Source organism: Macaca thibetana, chromosome 1, assembly GCF_024542745.1.
Source record: "Macaca thibetana thibetana isolate TM-01 chromosome 1, ASM2454274v1, whole genome shotgun sequence".
NCBI classification, from domain to species: Eukaryota; Metazoa; Chordata; class Mammalia; order Primates; family Cercopithecidae; genus Macaca; species Macaca thibetana.
In genome coordinates this window covers 34,396,180-34,420,246 of record NC_065578.1, presented here as the reverse complement: position 1 = coordinate 34,420,246, position 24,067 = coordinate 34,396,180, and the positions used below count along the sequence as shown (strand labels likewise).

At 37.8% G+C, this 24,067-nt stretch overlaps 1 protein-coding gene across 11 annotated transcripts in view; it reads right to left on the bottom strand.

Annotated features, from left to right (window-relative positions):
- ZMYM4 (zinc finger MYM-type containing 4) overlaps positions 1 to 24,067 on the bottom strand; it is a 159,175-nt gene that overhangs the window by 10,230 nt on the left and 124,878 nt on the right. For 10 of the 11 annotated variants that reach the window (XM_050797473.1, XM_050797491.1, XM_050797510.1 and 7 more), the window contains 14 exons: positions 23,791 to 23,941; positions 22,331 to 22,503; positions 21,348 to 21,498; positions 19,503 to 19,643; positions 19,168 to 19,205; positions 18,099 to 18,243; positions 14,844 to 14,962; positions 13,967 to 14,138; positions 13,103 to 13,156; positions 12,524 to 12,703; positions 11,990 to 12,084; positions 6,194 to 6,365; positions 5,933 to 6,028; positions 3,269 to 3,420 (listed from right to left, as the gene is read on the bottom strand). In XM_050797473.1, coding sequence (XP_050653430.1) covers positions 3,269 to 3,420; positions 5,933 to 6,028; positions 6,194 to 6,365; positions 11,990 to 12,084; positions 12,524 to 12,703; positions 13,103 to 13,156; positions 13,967 to 14,138; positions 14,844 to 14,962; positions 18,099 to 18,243; positions 19,168 to 19,205; positions 19,503 to 19,643; positions 21,348 to 21,498; positions 22,331 to 22,503; positions 23,791 to 23,941 — 1,839 coding nt within the window. The remainder of the gene's footprint in view (positions 1 to 3,268; positions 3,421 to 5,932; positions 6,029 to 6,193; positions 6,366 to 11,989; positions 12,085 to 12,523; positions 12,704 to 13,102; positions 13,157 to 13,966; positions 14,139 to 14,843; positions 14,963 to 18,098; positions 18,244 to 19,167; positions 19,206 to 19,502; positions 19,644 to 21,347; positions 21,499 to 22,330; positions 22,504 to 23,790; positions 23,942 to 24,067) is intronic. The other variant, XM_050797528.1, reaches the window with a different exon arrangement.

Here is a 24,067-nt window from a genome sequence, read left to right as displayed (position 1 = left end):
CAGAACAGAAGATTTAATAATGTTAAAATGGCAATATTCTCCAAATCAATTTATAGATTCACTGCAATCATATCAAAATCCAACGGCCTTTTTTTGCAGAAATGGAAAAACCCATCCTGAAATTCACATAGAATTTCAAAGGACCTTGAATAGCCAAAAGAATTTTGAGGAACCTCACTTCCTGATTTCAAAACTTATTACAAAGCTATGGTGTAAGTTTCAAAATTGTGTACTGCCCTAAAAATAGCCATCTATAGAAAAATGGATTCGAACTGAGAGTCCAAATTAAACCCACCTATCTTTGGTCAAAAGATTTCCTACAAGGGTATCAAGCCTATACAATGGGTAAAGAACAGTCTCTTCAACAAATGGAGCTGAGAGAACTGAATAACCACATACAAAAGAATGAAGGTAGACCCTAGCTCATACCAGATACAAAAATTAACTCAAAATAAATCAACGACCTAAATATAAGAGCTAAAATCATAAAACTCTCTGAAGAAAAGAGGGTTAAATCTTCATATCCTTGAATGTGGCAATGGATTCCTAGATATAACACCAAAAGCACAGACAATAAAAAGAAAAGAGAAAGGAAAAGAAAAGGAAGAACAAAAAAAATTGAACTTCATTAAAAATAAAAAAAGTTGTGATTCAAAGTATACTATACCAAGAGAGTGAAAGGAAAATCCAGAAAACGGGAGAAAATATTTGCAAATCACATATCTGATAAAAGTTCAATATCTAGAATATATATAGTTTCTACAACACGGTGACAAAAAGACAATGCAATTAAAAATTAGGCAAAAGACTTGATATAGTTGAGATACGTGTCCCTTCCAAACCTCATGTGGAGATTTTTTTTTTTTTTTTTTTTTTGAGACAGAGTCTCGCTCTGTCGCCCAAGCTGGAGTGCAGTGGCCGGATCTCAGCTCACTGCAGCTCCGCCTTCCGGGTTCCCGCCATTCTCCTGCCTCAGCCTCCCGAGTAGCTGGGACTACAGGCGCCCGCCACCTCGCCCGGCTAGTTTTTTGTATTTTTTAGTAGAGATGGGGTTTCACCATGTTAGCCAGGATGGTCTCGATCTCCTGACCTCATGATCCACCCATCTCGGCCTCCCAAAGTTCTGGGATTACAGGCTTGAGCCACCGCGCCCGGCCCTCATGTGGAGATTTGATCCTTAATGTTAGAAGTGGGGCCCTGATCTCTCATGACTGGCTTGCTGCCATCCTCCCAGTAATGAAGTTCTCCCTTTATTAGTTACTGTGAGATCTGATTGTTAGAAAGAGCCTGGCACTTCGTCCTCACTCTCTTGCCATGAGACGCCTGCTCCCCCTTCACCTTCTGCCATGATTATATGATGCCATGATATGATGCCAAGCCCTCACCAGAAGCAGATGCTGGCGCCATGTTTCTTGTACAGCTTGCAGATCCATAAGCCATGATTCTGCATGAGAATTTCTTTTTTCTTTTCTTTTTTTTTTTTTTTTTGAGACAGTCTTGCTCTGTAACCCAGGGGCGCGACCTCGGCTAACTGCAACCTCCGCCTCCCAGGTTCAAGCGATTCTCTTGCCTTAGCCTTCCAAATAGCTGGAACTATGGGCGTGTGCCACCATGCCCAGCTAATTTTTGTATTCTAAGTAGAGACAGGGTTTCACCATGTTGGCCAGGCTGGTCTAGAACTTCTGACCTCGTGATCCACCCGCCTCGGCCTCCCAAAGTGCTGGGATTACAGGCGTGAGCCACCGTGCCCGGCCAAGAATTTTTTTTATAAATTACCCAGTCTCAGGTACTCCCCTATGGCAATACAAACAGACTAAGACAGGATTTAAATAGACATTTCTCCAAAGAAGATATACACATGGTCAAAAAGTACATGAAAAGATTCCCAATGTCATTAGGAAAATGCAAATTAAAAATACAATGAGATATCATTTCATAACCACCAGGATGTTTGTTTAAAAAAACAAACAAACAAACAAAAAAAAACAGAAATTAACAAATGTTATAGCAAGAATGTGGAGATACTGGAATCTTCACACACTGCTGTTGGAAATGTAAAATGGTGCTGCCACTTTGGAAAACAAAGTGGTTCCTCAACAACTCAGTCATAGTTAAAAGACTCAGCAATTCCACTCCTAAGCATATATGGCAAAAGAATTGAAAACAGGTGTTCAAACAAAAACCTGTACATGAATGTTCACAGCAGTGTATTCACAATCACCAAAAGGTGGAACCTCAAATGTCCATCAGTGGATGAATGGATAAACAACATGTGGTATATCCATATGACAGAATATTATTCAGTCATAAAAAGGAGTGCTATATTGATTCACGCTAAAATATGGATAAACCTTGAAAACAATGCTAAGGGAAAGAAACCAGACACGAAAGGCCACACAGTGTATGAACCCACTGATACGAAATATCCAGAATATGCAAGTCCAGAGAGACAGAAAGCAGATTTATAGTTGCCAGGGATGGGTGGAGAGAGTAATGGGGAGTGACTACTAAATGGGTTTGAGGTTTCCCTTTGGAGTCATAAAGTTATAGAATAGACAGTGGTGATGACTGCACATTAAGAATGTACTTATTAGTCCTCCTCAACTGTAAACTTTAAAATGGTAAATTTTATGTTATGCATATTTTCCCATAATAATCACACTATACATGTAATTCTGCAAGTTACTTTTTTTTGTTTTTCCTCAGGTTCTCACTCTGCCACTTAGGCTGGAGCTCCAATGGCTTACTGCAGCCTTAAACTTGGGGCTCAGGTGATCCTCCTGCCTCCTCCTCCTGAGTAGCTGGGAGTGGAGGCATACACCACCATACCTGGCTAATTTTTTAGTTTTTGTAGAGACAGTGTCTCCCTGTGTTGCCCAAGCTGGTCTTGAATCACTGGCCTCAAGTGATACTCCCATCTCAGCCTCCCAAAGTGCTAGGAATACAGGCGTGAGCCACCACACCTGGCCCTGAAAGTTACTTTTTAAAATATATGCCCTTAAGAATTTCCTAGGTCAATAAATACAGAAGCGAGCCATTCCTTTTTAACTATTTTACAGTATTCCACAGTATGGACATATTATAGTTGACGGATTGACAAAGCTTGATTAACACTTCAGCGGTTTCCAATTTGTTGTTGTTAAAAACAATGTTCCAATGAAAATACCAGTACATATCTGGGTGTGTACATGTGCATGTAATTTCTGTGGGGACATATTCAGGTCAATGGATTTGCTAGGTTGAAGAATCCATATGTTTAACTTGATACCTGTTGAATTCCAAGGCACAAGTATAAGATACTGTCTGGATCATATTTTTCACCATTTGGTCTCCGCACCTCTTGGATAAACTGGCATAAACCCAAACTCAACTCAGCAAAAGTGCAGGACAGAATATCTTCCTTCAGCTTGACAGAGCGGACTGTGGAAAGGTAGAAAACATCTGAAACATTAACTTTTAACAAACATAGTAGCATTACTTGATTAACTGAATAAACATTGAACGCTACTGTGCCCCAGGCACTGTGGTGCAGACTAGTGGGCATATGGATTAAAGACAGATTCTGATCTCAAGTCTACTTCAGTTAGGGAAATAAAGACCAGTGCATGCGGTGCAATACGTGCTATGACAGAGGCTTTCTTTAAATGGCATTCTATGAAAGCAAATGAGGGCTATCCAACAGGGAAGAATCAGGTTAGATTCTGGGAAACGTGACACTGGAGCTAGACCTTAAAAGGTGAGGAAGAGTTAAACAGGTAGATAGGTAAAGAATTCCAATCTGAGGATACACAAAAAGGCTTCCCAAAGTATAGTCCACAAAACACTAGTCTTATGTGAGAGCTGGAGAACACTGGGTTTCTAAGATTTGATATTCAGAAAACACAAGACACTATATTTGTCTCTGAAGAATTCACAGTGCTTAATGGCACATTAAAGGCTCTGAGTATATCTGCAAAAAAGAAAGCTATTCAAGTTTCTCTTTTTTTTTTTTTTTGAGATGGAGTTTCGCTTTTATTGCCCAGGCTGGAGTGCAATGGCACAATCTCGGCTCACTGCAACTCCACCTGCTGGGTTCAAGCGATTCTCCTACCTCAGTCTCCCGAGTAGCTGGGAGTCAGGCATGCACCACCATGCCTAGCTAATTTTGTATTTTTAGTAGAGACGGGGTTTCTCCATGTTGGTCAGGCTGGTCTCAAACTCCTGACCTCTGGTGATCCGCCCGCCTCAGCCTCCCAAAGTGCTGGGATTACAGGTGTGAGCCACTACACCCGACCAGCTGTTTAACTTTCTTCAGCTCATATTTATTTGAATACAGAACACCTCAAATAATGAATAACACCCTCTTGCCTTTGGAAATGCTAGAATACAGTATTCCCTTTGCTGGGTCACAGGCTGAAAAGGTTTAGGGGACTTAGGTGTATAGGACAAGGCAAGAAGGGCAGGCGAGGGCAGATCGTGATCAGCCTCATTTCTCATATTAAGACTGCAGACAATGAGCTGAATAAATTTTGAGCAGGGGAGTTATCCAATTTGATCTGTAGAGGTCCTACTACAAGATGTTGATCCACATTGTGGGGCCAAGATTAAAACACCCTTTGTAGTCATTGCTCTTCTGCATTTAGATAAGATTACATACACATGGCTCCTGTGAGTTGGTTTTAGCTAAAGCAAGCGGTATTTCATGAGCACACAGACCATGTTTGACTTTTTCACCCTAGCTCCTAGCTTCATACCTGCTATGTAAGAGATATTCAGTAAGTATTTTCTCAGTGAAAGAGTGGTAGAAATGGGTTGCCATCCCCTTTAACAACTGCATTTAGGCTTAGTAGTCTAAAGCAGTATTACCTCTCTATTTGTACTATCACCCTTCCCCAGCTTTTTTTGTTTTATTTTTATGTTTTTTAGAGACAGGGTCTCGCTCTGATGCTCAGGCTGGAGTGCAATGGTGCAACTGTAGCTCCCTGCAGCCTCAGAACTTTTGGGCTTAAGAGATCCTCCTGCTTCAGCCTCCTACAGTGCTGGGATTACAAGTATGAGCCACTGCACCCAGCAGGTTGCTCTTTTAACTTAAAACATACTACTAGGTGGTTAATGGCCTAGTAAATCTCCACAACAGGAGTGTATTTACATAGCTTTGGAGAGACAAATTACACTTGATCTAAAGGAACTCAACAAGTTAGTCACTGCCCACAGCAGCAACTAAGTGTTTCAATAAGGACAGTTACATGTGCCCTAAAACCAACAGGGTAGACTAGAGTGAAGCCAAGAGTGCATATCATCACCTAGGTTTAAGACAGAAAGAAGGTATAGTTGGAAAGTGGAATAAAATCAAGTTACATGGATATATTCATCCATTCCTCCCCATCTCATTCCATAAAGATTGTACAAGTATCTTACATAAAACACAAATTAAAAGCAAAAGATAAAGTGAAACAAAAATTTAGAATAGGGTGTCAAAAGTAGTGAAAAATGAAAACTAATGTGGGCCTTAAAATTATATACTATTGATTTATTTGAAATGTTCATGTAATCCTAAATTTCCTGGCAGCTGAAGTGAAACACACAAACATTGTCAGTTATATAGATCTCACTGTAAGGAAAAATTCCTATTTTCCAGGTCTTTTTCTTTTTAAAAAAAAACAAAAAAACAATACTGGGCTCCACATGGATTACTATACAGACGCAGGGCTCAAGAAGATGTATTTTGAGGCACTTGCACAGTGTCAAAAATGAAACAAAATTCCTTATATTTGCATAATAAGCTCAAGATCAGAAGACATAACCTTACCCTTATAATGACCTCCTTAAAACGGGTTAAGATTAATTTCTCTAAAACTCCAAATTTTAAATAATTTTAAATATTCAACTTACAAATTTAAATCGGCAATAATCTATAAATAATTCATACCAAATGGAGAGAAACACATTTTACCTCTACAGCCTGGCTCTGAGGATTCTTGAGAGAGTGCATGGTCTTGAGTACTTCCTAAGGGGTCAGAACGTGGGCTAGATGAGGCCTGTTCAACCCCTGACAAGGAGAGAAACAAAAGAAAAGTTTAAAAACAAATGCAGAAAAAATTAAGTAAAGCCCAAACCAGTTTTATAGGGCTTCTGACCTAAAATGTATCCCTTTTCAGTAGCTTATCTATTTCCCCCTGCCTAAATCAAGACACAATTCATGCTGTGCACTTACCTCCACATTTTAGATCCCCCTGCTCTTCCTTGGCATTTTTCCACTGAACCCAGTTCTTCCAAGCATTTACCCCATACATGTACTTCAGTGTCATCCCGGACACTGAGCAGCCTTGAAAGGCTCCTTGAATAAGACTCCTGGGCTCCACAGCCACTATAGACTTCTTCCGTCCCTGTAAGAATTCCAAAAATTTACAGAACATAAAATTTAGTTTTGGATTTTTAAGAGTCAGGGATCTCAAAGCTGGAAAGGGTATATACATTTGTAGAATATAGAATTTAGTTTTATATCCTAAAGATTCTGGCTGGGCATGGTGGCTCATGCCTGTAATCCCAGCTCTTTGGGAGGCCGAGGTGGGCGGATCACGAGGTCAGGAGATCGAGACCATCCTGGCTAACACAGTGAAACCCCGTCTCTACTAAAAATACAAAACATTAGCCAGGCGTGGTGGCGGGCGCCTGTAGTCCCAGGTACTCGGGAGGCTGAGGCAAGAGAATGTGGTGAACCCGGGAGGTGGAGGTTGCAGTGAGCCGAGATCACGTCACTGCACTCCAGCCTGGGCGACAGAGTGAGACTCCGTCTCAAAAAAAAAAAAAGAAAAAAAAAAAGATTCGGAGTTCTTAGAGCAAAAAAGGGCCTTAGAGATTATTTAATCCAATCCATATGAGGAAAGAAGAAAGAAAAAGTTTAAATGTAGACGAGCACACTGTAATAGTCACTAACATTTGGGTATTTACTATGTTCCAGATATAGACTCACCTAATCAGGTATGAATCACTATTATTACCACTCAGGTCTATTTAATGAAACATGTAAACAGATCATATTCTGTGCTATAAAACAAGCCTCAACAAATTATCTAACTACAATGAAATTAAAATAGAAACCAATGATGCACTGATGTCCAAAAAAATCCTCCAAAATCATAAATTAAACAGCTCTATGGGTCAAAGAAGAAAGGACACATGCAATCACAAAACATTTTGAACTTAAAGAAAAATGAAAATAAAATTTAACAAAATTTCTGTGATGGAACTAAAACAGTACTTAAAGGGACATTTGTAGTATTAAAATGTTTCAATAAGAAAATTATTTAAAAGTGTATAATCCATAACCTAAGCTTCTATATTAAGAAACTAGAAAAGGCAGGCCAAGTGCAATGGCCCATACCTGTAACGCCAGCACTCTGGGAGGCCTGAGTGGGCAGACTGAGCCCAGGAGTTCAAGATCAGCCTGGGCAACATGGCAAGACCCTGTCTCTACAAAAAATTAAAAAATTAGCCAGGCATGGTGGCACACATCTGTAGTCCCAGCTACCTGGGAGTCTGAGGTGGAAGGATCACCTGAGCCCGGGAGGTTGAGGCTGCAGTGAGCCATGATTATGCCACTGCACTCCAGCCTGGGTAACTGAGTGGAGACCCTATCTAAAAACAAACAAACAAAAAACCAGAAAAGGAAATCCAAATTAAAACCCAAGCGGAGTGCAGTGGCTCACGCCTGTAATCCCAACACTGTGGGAGGCTGAGGCAGGTGGATCACTTGTGACTCTCATGCCAATAAATTAAACAACTTAGATGAAATGGACAAACTTCTTGAAAGATTAATTAAGCTTACTCTAGAAGAAACAGATAACCTAAACAGCCATAGAAACAGCATTTATAGCTTATAACCTTCCCACAAAAACTCCATTCCCAGATGGAATAAATTCCATCAAAGTGAAATTCTATCATAGTTAAAGAAATTATACAAATTGTACTTCAGAAAATAGAAGAAAAAGAAATGTTAACTAATTTTATAACGTCATCATTACCCTGATACCAAAACCAGTCATAAAGTACAGGTAAATATTTGTCTTGAACAGGGACACTTAAAATCTTCACAGGACCGGCCGCAGCAGCTCATGCCTGTAATCCTAGCACTTTGGGAGGGCAAGGTGCATGGATCACTTGAGACCAGGAGTTCAAGACCAGCCTGGCCAACATGTTGATACCCTGTCTCTACTAAAAATACAAAAATTATCCAGGCATGGTGGTGGGCGCCTGTAATTCCAGCTACTTGGGAGGCTGAGGCAGGAGAACTGCTTAAACCCAGGAGGCGGAGGTTGCAGTGAGCTGAGATCACGCCATTGCACTCCATCCTGGGTGACAGCGCAAGACTCCATCTCAAAATAAAACAACAACAACAAAAAACCTTCACAGAATATTAGCAAACCAAATCCAGCAACACAGAAAAATAATAAATACAGAAAAAAGCAGGGTTTATCCCAGGAATGGAAGGTTAATCATTCAAGAAAAATCAATGTATTTCACCATTGTAACAGACTTAAAAAAAGGAAAACCAGATAATCACCTCAAAAGATGCAAGAAATCCATCTGAGGAAGTTCAATACCCAATCATGATTTTAAAAACTTGCAGCGAATTAGGAGGGGAAGGGAACTTCCTCAACCTGATAGAAATCACCTACGAGAAACCTATAGGTAACATCATACTTACTGTTGCAAGACTTTTTTCACCGTAAGGTTAGCAATAAGGCAAAAAGGTCTGCTCTCACTACTAATATTCAACATTGTACTGAAGATACTAGCTAGTTCAATAAAACAAGAAAAAGAAGGAAAGAAAATGCATTCAGATTACAAAGGAAAAAGTAAAACTGTCTTTATTCACAGATAAAATGATTGTCTAAGTAGCAAATCCTAACAATTTGAGTTGAGCAAAGTTACAGGACACAAAGTAAATACATGAAAATTACCTATATTTCTTTTTTTATTTCTAAGATAAATATCATAGAAGAAAAAATTATCTATATTTCTATATACTAGTAAGAAACACGAAAAATGAAATTGTTTTTCTTTTTTTTGAGACAGGGTCTTGCTCTGTTGCCTAGACTACAGTGCAATGGCACGATCAGGGCTTACTGCAGCCTCGACCCCCTAGGCTCAAGCAATTCTCCCAGCTTAGCCCTCCAAGTAGCTGGGACCACCAGCATGTGTCACCATGCCCAGCTAATTTTTAAAATTTTTAGTAGAGATGGGGTCTCACTATATTGCCCAGGCTGGTCTCAAACTCCTGAGCTCAAGCAATCCTTCTGCCTTAGCCTCCCAAAGTACTAGGATTACAGGTATGATCACTGTGCTCAGTGAAAAATGAAATTTAAAAATAATACTATTTACAACAGCATCAAAATATCTTAAATACTTATGAGACAAACTTAACAGAATATAAGGAGACTTGTAATGGAGGACTATACCATGTTTCCAGATTAGAAGAATCAAAATTACTAAGATGTCAATTATCTCTCTCTGGATTCAGGACAGCCCCAACTGAAATTCTAGCAGGCATTTTTTTTTTTTTTTTTTTTTGAGACGGAGTCTCGCTCTGCCGCCCGGGCTGGAGTGCAGTGGCCGGATCTCAGCTCACTGCAAGCTCCGCCTCCCGGGTTCCCGCCATTCTCCTGCCTCAGCCTCCCGAGTAGCTGGGACTACAGGCGCCGCCACCTCGCCCGGCTAGTTTTTTTTTTTGTATTTTTAGTAGAGACGGGGTTTCACCGTGTTAGCCAGGATGGTCTCGATCTCCTGACCTCGTGATCCGCCCGTCTCGGCCTCCCAAAGTGCTGGGATTACAGGCTTGAGCCACCGCGCCCGGCCAGGCTTTTTTTTTTTTTTTTTAAAGAAATTGACAAGTTGATTCTAAAATGTATATGGACATGCAAATGACAATTTTAAGAAGAACAAAGCTGGAGGATTTACACTCTTAAGTTCCAGACTCGCTGTAAAATCACAGTAGTCAGGACAGTTGGTACTGGTACAAAAATAGACATATAAGTCAATAGAATAGAGAGTTTCAGAAACAGACTGACACATACATATATAATTGACTTTTAACAGAGTTGCCAATGTAATTCAATGGGGAATGAATAGTCTTTTTCAAGGGCAGTGCTGGAACAACTGGATGTCCATATGCAAAAAATGAACCTTGACCCTTGCCACAACTCATACATAAAAATTACCTCAAAATAGATCACAAACATAAAAGTTAAAACTATAAAACTTCTAGAAGAAAATGTAAGAGAATGTGTTAGTTACTATGAGTTATGCAAACATTTTTAGATGAGGTATTAAAAAGCACGATCCATAAAATAACAAATTGATAAAAGGAACTTCCTCAAAATCAAAATCTGCTACTCATCATTACGAAAATAAAAAAGGAAGCAACAAAATAGGACCAAACTGATTTGATAAAGAAATTATGTCCACAGTAAAGAACACTTACAACTCAGCAAGATGACAACCAACCCAATAAAAAAATGAAAACAAAAAAATGTGCAAAAACTGTGAATAAACACTTTACCAAAGAAGACACATGAATGGCAAATACATATATTGAAAGATTCTCAACATCATTAATCATTAGGGAAAAACAAATTAAAACCATAATGAGGTACCACTATACATTGACTAGAATGGCTAAAATTTAAAATCAACAATACCAAGTGTTAGCAAAGTCATGGAGCAGATGGAACTCTCTCATACATTGCTGGTGGGACTGCAAAATGGTACATCTCCTTTGGAAAACAGTCTGGCAGCTTTCTTATAAAGTTAAAAATACACATAGCATAAAACCTAGCAATCTCATTCCTAGATCTTTTTCCTCAAGAGAAATGAAAACATATGTTCACACAAAGATTGATACTAAGATGTTCATAACATTTTGAGTAAGTTTTATTCAAAATAGCCCCAATCTGGAAACAACCCAAATTTTTATCACCTGTTAAACAGCTGAACAAATTATAATTTGTCCATATAATGAAATACTACTCAGAAATAAAAAGGAATCAACTACCGGGATTTGAATCTCAAAAACATTATGCTAAGTAAAAGAATTTAAACACAGAAGACTACATATTAGAGGATTCCATTCATGTGAAATTTCAGAAAAGGCAAAGCAGTGGCATTGTGCATCAATCTGTACAGCAGATCGGTGGTTCTCAGCAGCCAGAGGGGCCGACTGCAAAAGGTCATAGTGGAACTTCTTGTTAAGTGGACTTGTTCATGATTGTGGTGGTAATTTTAAAAATAAAGCTATTATTCTTTCAACTTTGTATAGGAAAGCCCTGTCAATGTGAAAAACAGCCATGTGAACTTCACCATTTTACTATACTATAAAAAGTGAACTACTCAGTATTCTTTATTTTTATTTTTTATTTTTATTTTTTGAGATGGAGTCTCACTCTGTCACCCAGGCTGAAGTGCAGTGGCCCAATCTTGGCTCACTGCAAGCTCCACCTCCCGGGTTCAGGCCATTCTCCTGCCTCAGCCTCCTGAGTAGCTGGGACTACAGGCGCCCGCCACCACGCCTGGCTAATTTTTTGTATTTTTAGTAAAGATGGGATTTCACCATGTTAGCCAGGATGGTCTCCATCTCCTGACCTTGTGATCTGCCCAACTTGGCCTCCCAAAGTGCTCAGTATTGTAACATGTAAAAAGAGCTAAATTTAGAGGCTACTCAAAAAGATAAAAGCATATAAAAGAATTATAAAAAGCTTTTTAAAGTAAACAAAGGAATACAAAAGAAAATCCTTAACTATAGAAACAAAAAAAAAAGTTCCTACTGAAAGAAATGTAAATAAAATACATGGTTCTTGAATTCAAAAAACAAAAGTATAAAATTACCAGGCTGCAAAATAACATATGGAACTACCTGACTCTGGCTGTTACAGAGTTTTGAAAGCAGCAGGAACTAAATAATGCTTGTAGAATGAAGGAAAGAAAAGTCTAGAAAAGTTAAGCTGCAGCTTACTCTTCGTCTGGGTTGGGGGAAGCCATCTCTGTGTCGTCGTCTTGTTCGGGAACGTGCCTGGATTCCCTGGCCTTTATTAAGTGGGTCAAAGGATTCTATAATAATCAGCAGAAAGTACAACGTGAGGTAAATAACTCACAAATTTAAATAAAGACTTAGACTAGGAAAGTAATATAGAGTAATCATCACTATATTCATTAGTTTGTTTGTGATAAAATAAGAATTCCACTTATAGATTTAAACCAAGGATATAGTGCATAAATGACAACTTCATTGGCAATCAAGAAAACCTCTTACATGGCTACTATGGGAAAGGTTAAAAATAATTTTAACCAAATAAACCACTTATAAGAACAAGAAGGTACAAATTAACACCTACAAAGCCAGGGGCTATTTGTGCTCTAGATTATGACCTCTTAACACATTACACTGTTATTATCAATAACAATTGGCACTGCTTAATAGTGTCAATTCAGAATTGTACCAATCTTCTAAAATAAAAACTTTTCAGTGGACAGGTTACTGTACACAAACCTGATGGAAAATCTGCTTCCAGGTCCTGTTCAGTTTCCCCTTTTGAGAACTGCTTCAATTCTGAATCAGCCTCTTGCACAGCATTTGACTTTAAGGCATAGTGATTCAGCTCTTCCTCCCAGCTATGTGGAGTAGATACTGCCTCTGATTCAAGATCACCACTGTATGTACTTCCTTGGTCTGAAATATATAGATAACAAGCCCTCAAAATAAAATAATAGCCTCATCTTGACATGCTCGGAAAACTTCCTGAACCCCTAAATACCAAAAAATTAGATATGGTTGATGGACAATTATCCAATCAAGAATGAAGTAACTTGTTCATCAGCCTCAAAGAACTGGATTCATATTTTTGGTAGGCACTTGAAAGCCTTATCTCAATTAATTTTTAAAACAAACATTTGAGGTGGCTTTTATTATTCCCACTACAAATTAATACACTTCATAGACATCTGATACCCCCCTTACAAATAGTTAAAATTACAAATATGAAATTGAAGTGTACTAATATTTTATAGGTTTCTATTACTAACAGAGGGTAGTATTTCTAAAAATCAAAACATATTTTCAACTACAAACCTTTTTCAAATATCTTGGTGTCTAGAAAGAGTTCCTGTTCAGAAGTTTGAGACTCTAAAGAAAAAGAAAAGCACATAAATAATTTATCTGTATAGACAACAAATTATATCTCAAATGAAATGACTGCACTATATACATCAATCATACTACAGAGTTCTAAGTAAACAGATTTCATATGCAGAAAGAATAATTCATTAATAAAACTAGACACTAGGAATAAATGCAGTTAAACAGATTACCACTGTTAATGGGGATTCTGGTTAGTATCATGTGCTTTGGAGTCAAATGTATCTGGATTCAAGTTCCGGTTCCGCCACTTCTGGACTGCACAACCAAGGCAAGTCCTACTTTCCAGATCAGAAATTTGAGGTACATAGTACCCCCTCCCCACCCCATAAGGTTGTCGTGAAGACTGAATGGGTCAAGGCACAAAATGCACTGAGCACAATGCCTAGGGTATGGCAAGCACACAAAACGTTAACTATTGTTTTTATCATGATTCCACACTAGTAGTATGAGATCTATCTATCAGTTATTTTGAGCCAAATGGTTTTCCATCCTAAGGTTCTATTTACCCTCTACCAGCATGCTGGTTATTATCTAACAGGAATTCTTATGTGGGGACCATGGCTTCAATTAGAGAGATAATATTGGAAAATAATTGAATACCAATACTTGGTTTTCCTTCATAAAAACAGTAAGAGCTTTCAGAAGCACTAAAAAGTATAATCAACCTCACAGGCTTGGTATTCACAGACAATAAAGGTTTTAGAAACACCCTGTCTTATACTTAAAATTACTTGAGTCACCTGAAAATGTATAAAACGTGTTTTTTCTTTCCTTGCTTTTAAAGATTATACCAACCTCCCTGAGACAGAGTCTTCTCCTTCTCTTCATCTTCTGCAATCATTTCTGCCATCTCAAGGAGATCAGCTTCAAATGGATGTGTGGGAAGCTTTTCCTTAATGTCTTCAATACTCTCTGTAACTTTATCTTCACTATCCATTGAAGATGGAATAAGCATAGGGACGGGCATCTGAAAGACCAAGGATAGACTGAAGGCTTTCTTAGGCAACAGGTTTCTAGTCAAAAGTATGATTTGTGAGATGATTTAGGTATTAAAATAGTAAACAAATTTAGAATATATTCATTGCTAATGACTAAAATAGTCTTGCTAGTTTGCTTTTATAAGACTAGAGCCATTTAAATAAAATTTTGATAAGTGCTTTGGACACTCAACCAATTATGTCTCTGAATCCTCTAAAAGAATAATTCTATAACACACTTGCATTTTGTTTTTGTTGTTTTTGCTTGTATTTCTCACAATTTTCTTATAACTGTTTCCTTTAAGGACTCAGTACCTGGGAAAAATAAATTTGTAATTAAAAAATATATTTTCTTTAATCAAAAATGAGAATTATGTAAATCACAGTATTCTTTTCACCCTTACTAGAATCCAGGATTTCAACACACACCATTTCTGATCTTTTTCTATTTGAGTGGTCTCATTGTGCATGTAACTTTTTTAAAAAGCTACATTATAACCTTTTCTGAGAAGGGTGGGTACAAATAAAAGCAGTCATTTATATAATCCATGTTAAGTAATAATGGTAATATGATAACAGCCAATCAGAAGCGGATATATTTTACCAACAAATGAAAACCTTCTTCACAGAATTATACAATTTTAATTGAGGAAAATGCATGCTAAATTAGCTTTAATCTCTAAATGATTACTCACTGGAACTGGAATTCCAAATGGGACTGGAGCATATTGAGTATAAAGATGAAGAGGTATGGGAACAAACACTGGTACGGGAACTGGCACCACAATAATCTGGGGCTGACTTGGAGTGTCTTCTAACAATAACAACAACAAAATCACAAAAAGCAAACAAGGTTAGAAATATTTTAATAAGATTTCAAAATAAAAAAGCTTATGGAGGTTTATAGTTCAAAATAAGAGTGACCTGTGACACTACAGGAGTTCTTACAAAGGAGAAATAACTAAAGTAGCCAAAAAAAAAATCTTGAGTATAGCACTGACAAAAAGTGGGTAACAAATATCAGTGATGTGAGGAGCAAATGAATGCAGGATATAATTTAGATGGATAAATCGAAAGGATTGAAACAGGGATCCTAGAATATAGGCATGGAAAACCGCTTGCTAAAGAGGAGGCTGAATAGGGAGGGGCCATTTCAGTCATGCTATAAGGCACATTTCAAAATCATTTGTAGTAGATAGTGGGGAGATACTGAAGATTTTTTTAACACAGAGTAGTGACGAAAATGACATCAAAAAGATTAATTTGGCAACAATTTCAGCACTGAATAAAAATATATCAACTGTTAAAATAGGAGGCAATTATAATATGTAGAGCTAAGATGATGGGAGACTACTCTAGGTTATGATACCTCCAAAAAAGAATAAATATATATAGCAGATGTTCTAAGTATTAAAAGGATGAAACAGAACTTGGAAAAAAACTTGGAGAAAGTAGCAAGACAGAGGACTTATTCCATTATTTACCCAGACAGTCCCCAACTTAACGATGATTCAATACAGGATTTTTCAATTTTATGATGGTGCAAAAACAAGTATATACCATACTTCTGTATAGCACTGAATAAATTACATGGTATTAAAAACTTTATTATAAAATAAGCTTTGTGTTAGATGATTTTGCCCAACTGTAGGCTACTGTAAGAGTTCTCGGCATTTTTAAAATAGCCTAGGCCTAGTTATGATGTTCTGGAGGTTGGGCATATTAAACGCATTTTTGACTGATGATTTTTTTTAACATATGATGGGTACAACATTATAAGTCAAGGAGCATATAGAATCCTTTCTATGTGTCAGAGAATATGGTAGATAAGTGTAAAATCATTAATCTAGGAGAAAGGTAATGCTAGGGACAGAAAGAGAAAAGCTAACAATTTGACTACAGTTAGAAGTGGGAAAATAATATGGCATGATTTTTTTTTTTTTTTAACAGATGGGGGTCCCACTATGTTGCCCAGGCTGGTCTTGAACTCCTGGGCTCAAGTGATCCTCTCGCCTCAGCTGTCCAAAGTGCTGGAAGTATGGGCATGAGGCAACACACTTGGCCAATAAACTTTACATAATACAGCAGACATTAAAAAATTGGTACTTAATTTAGAAACATCTGATAACCAAACTACATAATACTAAATAAACTGCTATTGATTAAAAAAAAAAAAAAAAAAAAAGAACTAAATCATTTATAGCCTTGCTATTTTGGTGTGTTCCATGGACCAGAAGCACTGAACTCTACCTGGGAGCTTATATGAAATGCAAAATCTCAGGCCTCACTGAATAAGAATCTACTTAGTAAAATTCCTGGATAATTCACGTGCATACTAATCTTTGAGAAGCAGTGGCTGACAGGATAGCCCTGCAGCTCTAGAAATCAAGAATCTCTTTCTAGTATAAAAATTCTGGGACTTTAAAAAAATGTTTAGTAGAGGCCGGGCATGGTGGCTCATGCCTGTAATCCCAGCACTTTGGGAGGCTGAGGCGGGCAGATCACCAGGTCAGGAGATCGAGACCATCCTGGCTAACACGGTGAAACCCCGTCTCTATTAAAAATACAAAAAGATTAGCTGGGCACGGTGGCGAGCGCCTGTCGTCCCAGCTACTCAGGAGGCTGAGGCAGGAGAATGGCGTGAACCTGAGAGGCGGAGCTTGCAGTGAGCCGAGATCGTGCCACTGCACTCCGCAGCCTGGGCGACAGAGCCAGACCCCATCTCAAAGAAAAAAAATTTTTAGTAGAGATGGTCTTGCTATGTTGCCCGTGCTGGTCTTCAACTCTTGGGTTCAAGTGATACTCCCGCCTCAGCCTCCCAAACTGCTGGGATTATAGGTGTGAGCCACCACAATCGGCCAAAATTCCAGGACTTTTTGATGGCAGCATGAGGAGCTACAAAGATCTATTCCTTAGTGAAACAAGCAAAGAGGGTGAAAATGATTTAAAAACAGACATTTAAATTCTTGGGAAATTGTCCTAAAGGCATATACCAAATGAAGAAACATTTATTCAAGAAAATCTGTTTAAAATTTGGTAAGAACAGAGAGAGTCTGACATTTCAGCCATCACAGGCTTTATCACGCCAGCTCAACTCAGCTCAGATTGACAGAAACTCCACTCTGGGTAGCTGTGGCCAATAAAAATGGGCTTCCCTCCCCTCAGCTTCCAATCAAGTGTTACCGTATCTCATCAAGAATGGTAGGCCACAAGCATTTCTCATCCCCGCCAACTGAAAGCTGAAGAAGCTAAATTCCTGGTGAGTACGGGCAAGAGGTCAGGGGCTTCCCTTTACCCAGTTTCCATCCACTGGATGGAGGCTCTACCCTAGGAAAAGCAGGCCAAGAACACTGGGATCCTCACCCTCACCCCAGCTCACTCGTAGGACAGAAGTTTCATGCCAGGAGAGGCAAGCCAAGAAGGCCAGAGACTACCACCCTGCCCAGCATCCACAGAGGTGGCTCAGAGATTCTACCTGGGTGGGGGGGGGGACAGTTCATTAAAAACAAACAAACAAACAAACAAACAAAAAGCTCTGAAGCTCTCTCAAAAGGAACTGACTTCATTTGAAACAGTGTGGAGTAGCCAAAAGAGACTATGGAGTAGTTCAAACCTAAGGTCACACTGTAAAACAATAGCACTTCCTAGAAGCCTGTCCATATAATTCCAAACCTTATGCTCATTCTATAATATAACATTGTCATTAATAAAAGAATTAAATGACTTGCTCACAGTATGGTATCACTGATTAACTTCCTTCTCTTTGACCCAACTTGTTAAGCCTCAGATGAGGAAAATACCTAAAACAGGGATGCTGTGAGAACTAAACTGGGCAATGTACACAAACAACCAAACACATCACCTAGGAAATAGCAGGTATGCAATGTAAGTAAATCCTACATTTCTTTCCCTTAAAAAATTAATAAAGAAAGAAAGACCAAGGAACATACCTGTCTGGCATTCTTTGTTTTGGGTATGTGGTTTGCAAGAAGTGGCTTTAGTCTGTGTGATGGGTTTGCATAATAAAGCTTTGTTCTTCAAAAGCCTTGGAGGTTGGGAAGGTGGCAGTTTCAGGGCATCTGTTTGAGTACTTGCCTAGTAAAAAAAAAAACAAATTAGAAACCAAAAACATTTTTTAAAATATCGCTGTAATTACAAGAAATATTATAATTTTAAAAGAAATGCCATATTGGAATTACATGGAGGACATAGCAAGTAAATATTCAACCAAATGTATGAGAAATACAATACTCCTAAAATATTAATAGTAATCAAGGAATGTTTTAATAACTATATATTACTCTGCATGTCTCTAATCACAATTTCTATTTACCAAGAAAAATGCTATTTCTATTATAACACATTGTTGATCAATAACAATGTTGGCTAAGTTTAAAATGAGAATTCTTACTTCCCGATTAAGACACAGGGGACTTAGATTCAAGATAACTTGGATAACTAGAAATAACAGAATCACTTATGATCATTTAAGTAACTTGAATAAAGACAATGTGAAAGTTATCCCAGAAACCTGGAGAAACACTTCAGAAATGCCACTGTTCCAGTCATAAGTTTTTCTCATTATTTATTTTCTTCTTTTAAGAGACAAAGCAGAAAATATTAATGGGTTAAAAAAAAGTTTTTTTTTTTTTACAGTATAATCTGTACTGGGTTGGGGGGAGGATAAGCTACACTTTATAAATATTTTATTTATAACCTGAGTACATCACAAAACATCCAAAAGTCTTTCATGCCTAAATCCTGTACAATGTACTTCAATTTTGTGTAATTAAAAAAAAACTTTTAGTAACTACATAGCCAGCATTCAAAGATATTAAAGTACATAAAAGACCTATTTAAATAGCCAGAAAATCCTATTCCTGAACAAAGATTAAATGAGCTAATGAAATCTATTTCATATAATAAATAAAGGCGGGCAAATCAGCTCACACATATTTATACTGTACAAAAATGAAAAATAAATACAGTGACAATACCAATAAAAGTAATAAAACTTACATCACCAATGATTTTCGCTGTTACTGTTGGAACTGCACCTTGATATAAATTAAAACATAAATTTAGGATCTTTACAATTGTTTTAACATTAGCATTAAAAATTGATTATCAGTACATAAACACAAACCCTCATATGAAGAACATGTGTTAATTTAATTCAATGGAAGAGACTAGCAATTCTAAGGTATAAGATGAGATACGAAATTTGTGCAGCGAGCTACCATTCCTATTATGAATGTGTCAAATGTATGAAAATAATCCCTGATGAAAGGAAGTTAGAGGACCACTGCATTCAACCTAAATAGGCCAGATAAATGCTTTCCAATCAAGCCTACCTTGTAAGACACTGTTAGAATTCACTGTGGGCTGAGCAGCAGGGGCACTTGCCAATGATACTACATTGGCTATAACTGGAGTCGAATCTTTTCTCAGAGATGGGGGTCCTGCTGAAGCAGCTTGAACCATGGAAATACTTGCTGATTAAAATAAACAAAAATAAGGAAACCTCATGTGATTTATATGTACTTACACAGAAACTATTGCAAGGAAGTTAAACAATGTTTTCAGGTTTGAGTAATTTCTGTTGGAGCAAAGTCACTGTAGGATTAACTGGGTTTTGGTTTTCTTTTTTTTTGGAGACAGAGTCTTGCTCTGCCGCCCAGGCTGGAGTGCAGTGGCGTGATCTCAGCTCACTGTGACCTCTGCCTCCCGGGTTCAAGCGATTCTCCTGCCTCAGCCTCCCAAGTAGCTGGGACTACAGGTGTGTACTACCACGCCCAGTTAATTTTTTGTATTTTAGTAGAGACAGAGTTTCACCATGTTGGCCAGGATGGTCTCGAACTCCTGACCTCGTGATCCGCCTGCCTCAGCCTCCCAAAGTGCTGTGGTAACAGGCGTGAGCCACCGTGCCCTGGTTTTCTACTTTTTAACTAGTAAAACTTGAAAGTTTTCTATTTACTTTATCTTTACATGAAAATGCAACAAATAGTCTAACTTAACAACCAACAATGCAAATCCCCAAACACACAATACCAATGAAGATCACAGGTTAGGTTTAATGGACAATTAAGCCTAATGTTTTTCTTAAATCTTGCCTTTATATAGAAAGAATTTTTTTTTTAAGTTTTGGAGTAGGCTCTTATAGATTTTGCTTTTATTTGTAAGGAGACTATACTTAAAATTCTTCTCACTTTCAGGATGATACTAGTGTTGTTTGTTTTTAAATAATAAATTTTCTGAGATAAAATGGCCTAACTCTGCACACAGTGTGTAGTCTTGATAAGATAAGTCCTGATACGATAAGTAAGCAACAAAGAGGAAGGGGCACCAGGTCGGGGAGAACAATGAATAATTACTCTGAGAGATCGCCTCCTACAGGTAGCCCCAGGAGCATGGAGCATGGCTTCATTCTGTAAGTAGCCCCCTACAGCAGGACCTTATAAAACTTCCCTCAAGCCCCTGCCTCTTTGCAGACTTCCCCTTCTCTGCTGTGCTGCTCACTGAAACCTTGCAACATATTTTCACACTTTCTCTAATAAATCTGCCTTTACCTATGACTTTCTTGGTAAATTCCTTTACAGCCCCGTGACACTGGCCCCAACTAGTCACACCCATGACATGACATATAGTTTTATTTTATTTTAATTTTTTAGAGGCAGGGTCTCACTCTATCATCCAGCTGGGATTGCAGTGCTGTGGTCACAGCTCACTGAACCCTTGAACTCCTGGCCTCAAGCCCTCCTCCCACCTCAGCATTCGAAAGGTGGTGGGACTACAGGCATGAACCATCACACCTGGCCTGCATATGGTATATTTAAAAGGTCATGTGATTTCGACTTTATGTCTTTTGTTATAAGTAGTCTCAAAGGATTTTTTAAGGAAGCCAATTATACTCAGTTACAAACCATTAACTGTTATCCTTTCCCATAAACTTCAGTTCTTACAGAGTTTATTTGATTCAATATTCTCAAAGAAACCTATTTAATAAAAAACTCATTTTACTCAGCTTTAATCTAAGGTGTTCAACAAAAAAAAAAACTAAATGTTAATGATACTGAATACAAGGAAAATGAGGTTTCATGAAATTAATGACAACTGTTTACACAGTTCCTGATCTGTAAAAGAACAGTAGTTTCTAGTATTGACCAAAGACTCCATTCAGTACTTAAGGTTAATTTTACCTGCATTATTTTGTGAAGGCGGGTCACATACACTTTGCTGATTACAGAACATTAAGATACAAAGCAGGTTACAGAAATGTTTCATTTCCCCGCGCCATTTCAAGGACTCACTGAGTTTACCCTGTCGCTTACAAGCATCACATTTGGCCATCTAAAAAAAAGAAGGTAGTCAAGGAGTAAGAAACAAATTATCTGCAGTCTGACAGGACAAAAATAGGACACACATAACAAGTGAGGAAATTAACTTAGAATTTAGATCACAAAATTAAAGTTTGTCTTTATCAATTATTTTATACCTTTTGTTTTTTTGAGACGGAGTCTCGCTCTGTCACCCAGGCTGGAGTGCAGTGGCGCAATCTCTGCTCACTGCAAGCTCCGCCTCCCAGGTTCACGCCATTCTCCTGCCTCAGCCTCCCCAGTAGCTGGGACTACAGGTGCCTGCCACCACGCCCAGCTAATTTTTTTGTGTTTTTAGTACAGACAGGGTTTCATCATGTTAGCCAGGATGGTCTCAATCTCCTGACCTCGTGATCTGCCCACCTCAGCCTCCCAAAGTGCTGGGATTACAGGCGTGAGCCACCGCGCCCGGCTAATTTTATACTAATTTTTTTTAAAAAACATGTAACATACAGACTTCACTCTACAGCAATTAAAAAACAAAGTGAAATAAAAATAAGGTCTATCTTCCTCAGACTTCAGAAGACAAATTCACTTTATTTAAATAATAAATGAATAAAATTATAAGTTTAAATGTTTTAATGTCTTAAGACTGATATGTCTCCTACAGGAAATTAAAAACAAAAGAAAGAAAACTTCAATAACATTAAAGTCTTTCTAAATCTTATATTAATTGCTAGAAGGCATAAAACATTTAATACTTTAAAGTTTTAAATAATTAAATTGTCCTTTATATGACATGAAATTTAAAAAGGGAATAATTTATGCCCTAGCTTGAAAAACACAGGAATGTGAATTCTATTTACCTGATAGAACAAAACTGTATATTTGGACATGCATTCTTCACAACAGAACTCTTCCACTTTCCCTCCTAAATTATTCTGTACCAATTTGGGAGATGTCTGTAAACAATAACTGCACATTTTACAGTGATTTCCCCAACGTTTTGCCAAGTCATGTTTATAAAGCAATTTGCAACCTAAAAATCAGGAAAGATAAAATTAAATTAGGTAGAAATATTAGTTTTCTGCATCTTTAAATGGTCTAGGACAGGCCGGGTGCAGTGGCTCACACCTGTAATCCCAACACTTTGGGAGGCTGGCGGGAGGATTGCTTGAGCCCAGCAGTTTGAGACCAGCCTGGGCAACATGGCAAGACCCCATCTCAAATGAAAACAAAAACAACAAAAAAAGAAAAATAGTGGCCTAGGACAAAATGTTCACACTTGGGTCCTGACCAGTTCACAGATAAAGAGATCAACGTAGATTATCTATACTAGTTTTTGTTTTGTTTTGTTTTTGTTTTAAATTATATAAGACAGGATAGGACAGAAGAGAAAGCATTAAACTGCATTGGTTTTATTTCATGAAACTTTTGGGGCCAGGCATAGTGACTCCCACCTGTAATTCCAGCACTCTGGGAGGCCAAGGTGGGTGGATCACCTGAGGTCAGGAGTTCCAGACCAGCCTGGCCAACATGGTGAAGCCCCGTCTCTACTAAAAATACAAAAATCATCCAGGTGTGGTGGCGGGTGCCTGTACTCCCAGCTACTCAGGAGGCTGAGGCAAGAGAATCGCTTGAACCCAGGAGGCAGAGGTTGCAGTGAGCCAAGATCGCTCCATGGCATTCCAGCCTGGGTGACAGAGCAAGACTCTGTCTCAAAAAACAAAATTTTTATTTAGGTATGTGAAAATATACGGGTCACAGTGTAAATGTATTTCTTCTTTTGTGTTATCAAAAGGTTTGAAAGCCCTTGCTCTAGAAGGCTAACTTAATACCGCTTTAGAGTAAAATAAAACATTATAAACATACAGAATAGTTATCTAAATAAGGAAAACAATCTTCCACATGTTAATTTGCATATTCAAACCATTTATATTCAGAAAAATAATGGCTGTTTAAAACAATAAAAGTATAACCTTAGAATATTACCATAATTTAAGGCATTCCATTTAGAAATAAGTACAAGAACTAGAAGATCTTTGAGGTCCCCATCAACCTAATAATGGGGAACCTAAGGATGTTAAATGTTGTTCACATCACATTCTTCTGCATTATACTTTGCAAATCTTTCACTTCATTTTAACATCCACATAATATAAGAAAACTGATCAAAAAAGAATGAACTAAGTGTAAATGAATCGGAAAGGCATTTACGTTATACATAAACAATAAAACAGATTAACCCTAGAGTGAAAGCTTAAATCATCAACTGCTTTTAAAACAACCAACATGCTCAGTAGGTAAGATAATCTTCTGTCTTTACCTTCACTACAGAATGACTTGTCAGCACCTGAGAACCGAACAGTCTCCTTTACAATTTTCTCAATTTTACAATATTCACACATTGCCATTACATTATTTATTTTCTTATATTCATCAGAACAATTCTTGCCACAGAACTGAAACATTTTGCCCTGCAAAGAAATAATCATTAAGTACTAATTAAACATTTGGTTTGTCTTATGGAACTCCATATCTCCCTTACTTTCAAAACAAATAGTGTAATTTTGGGAGATGCAAAGTTAAAAATAATTTTACAA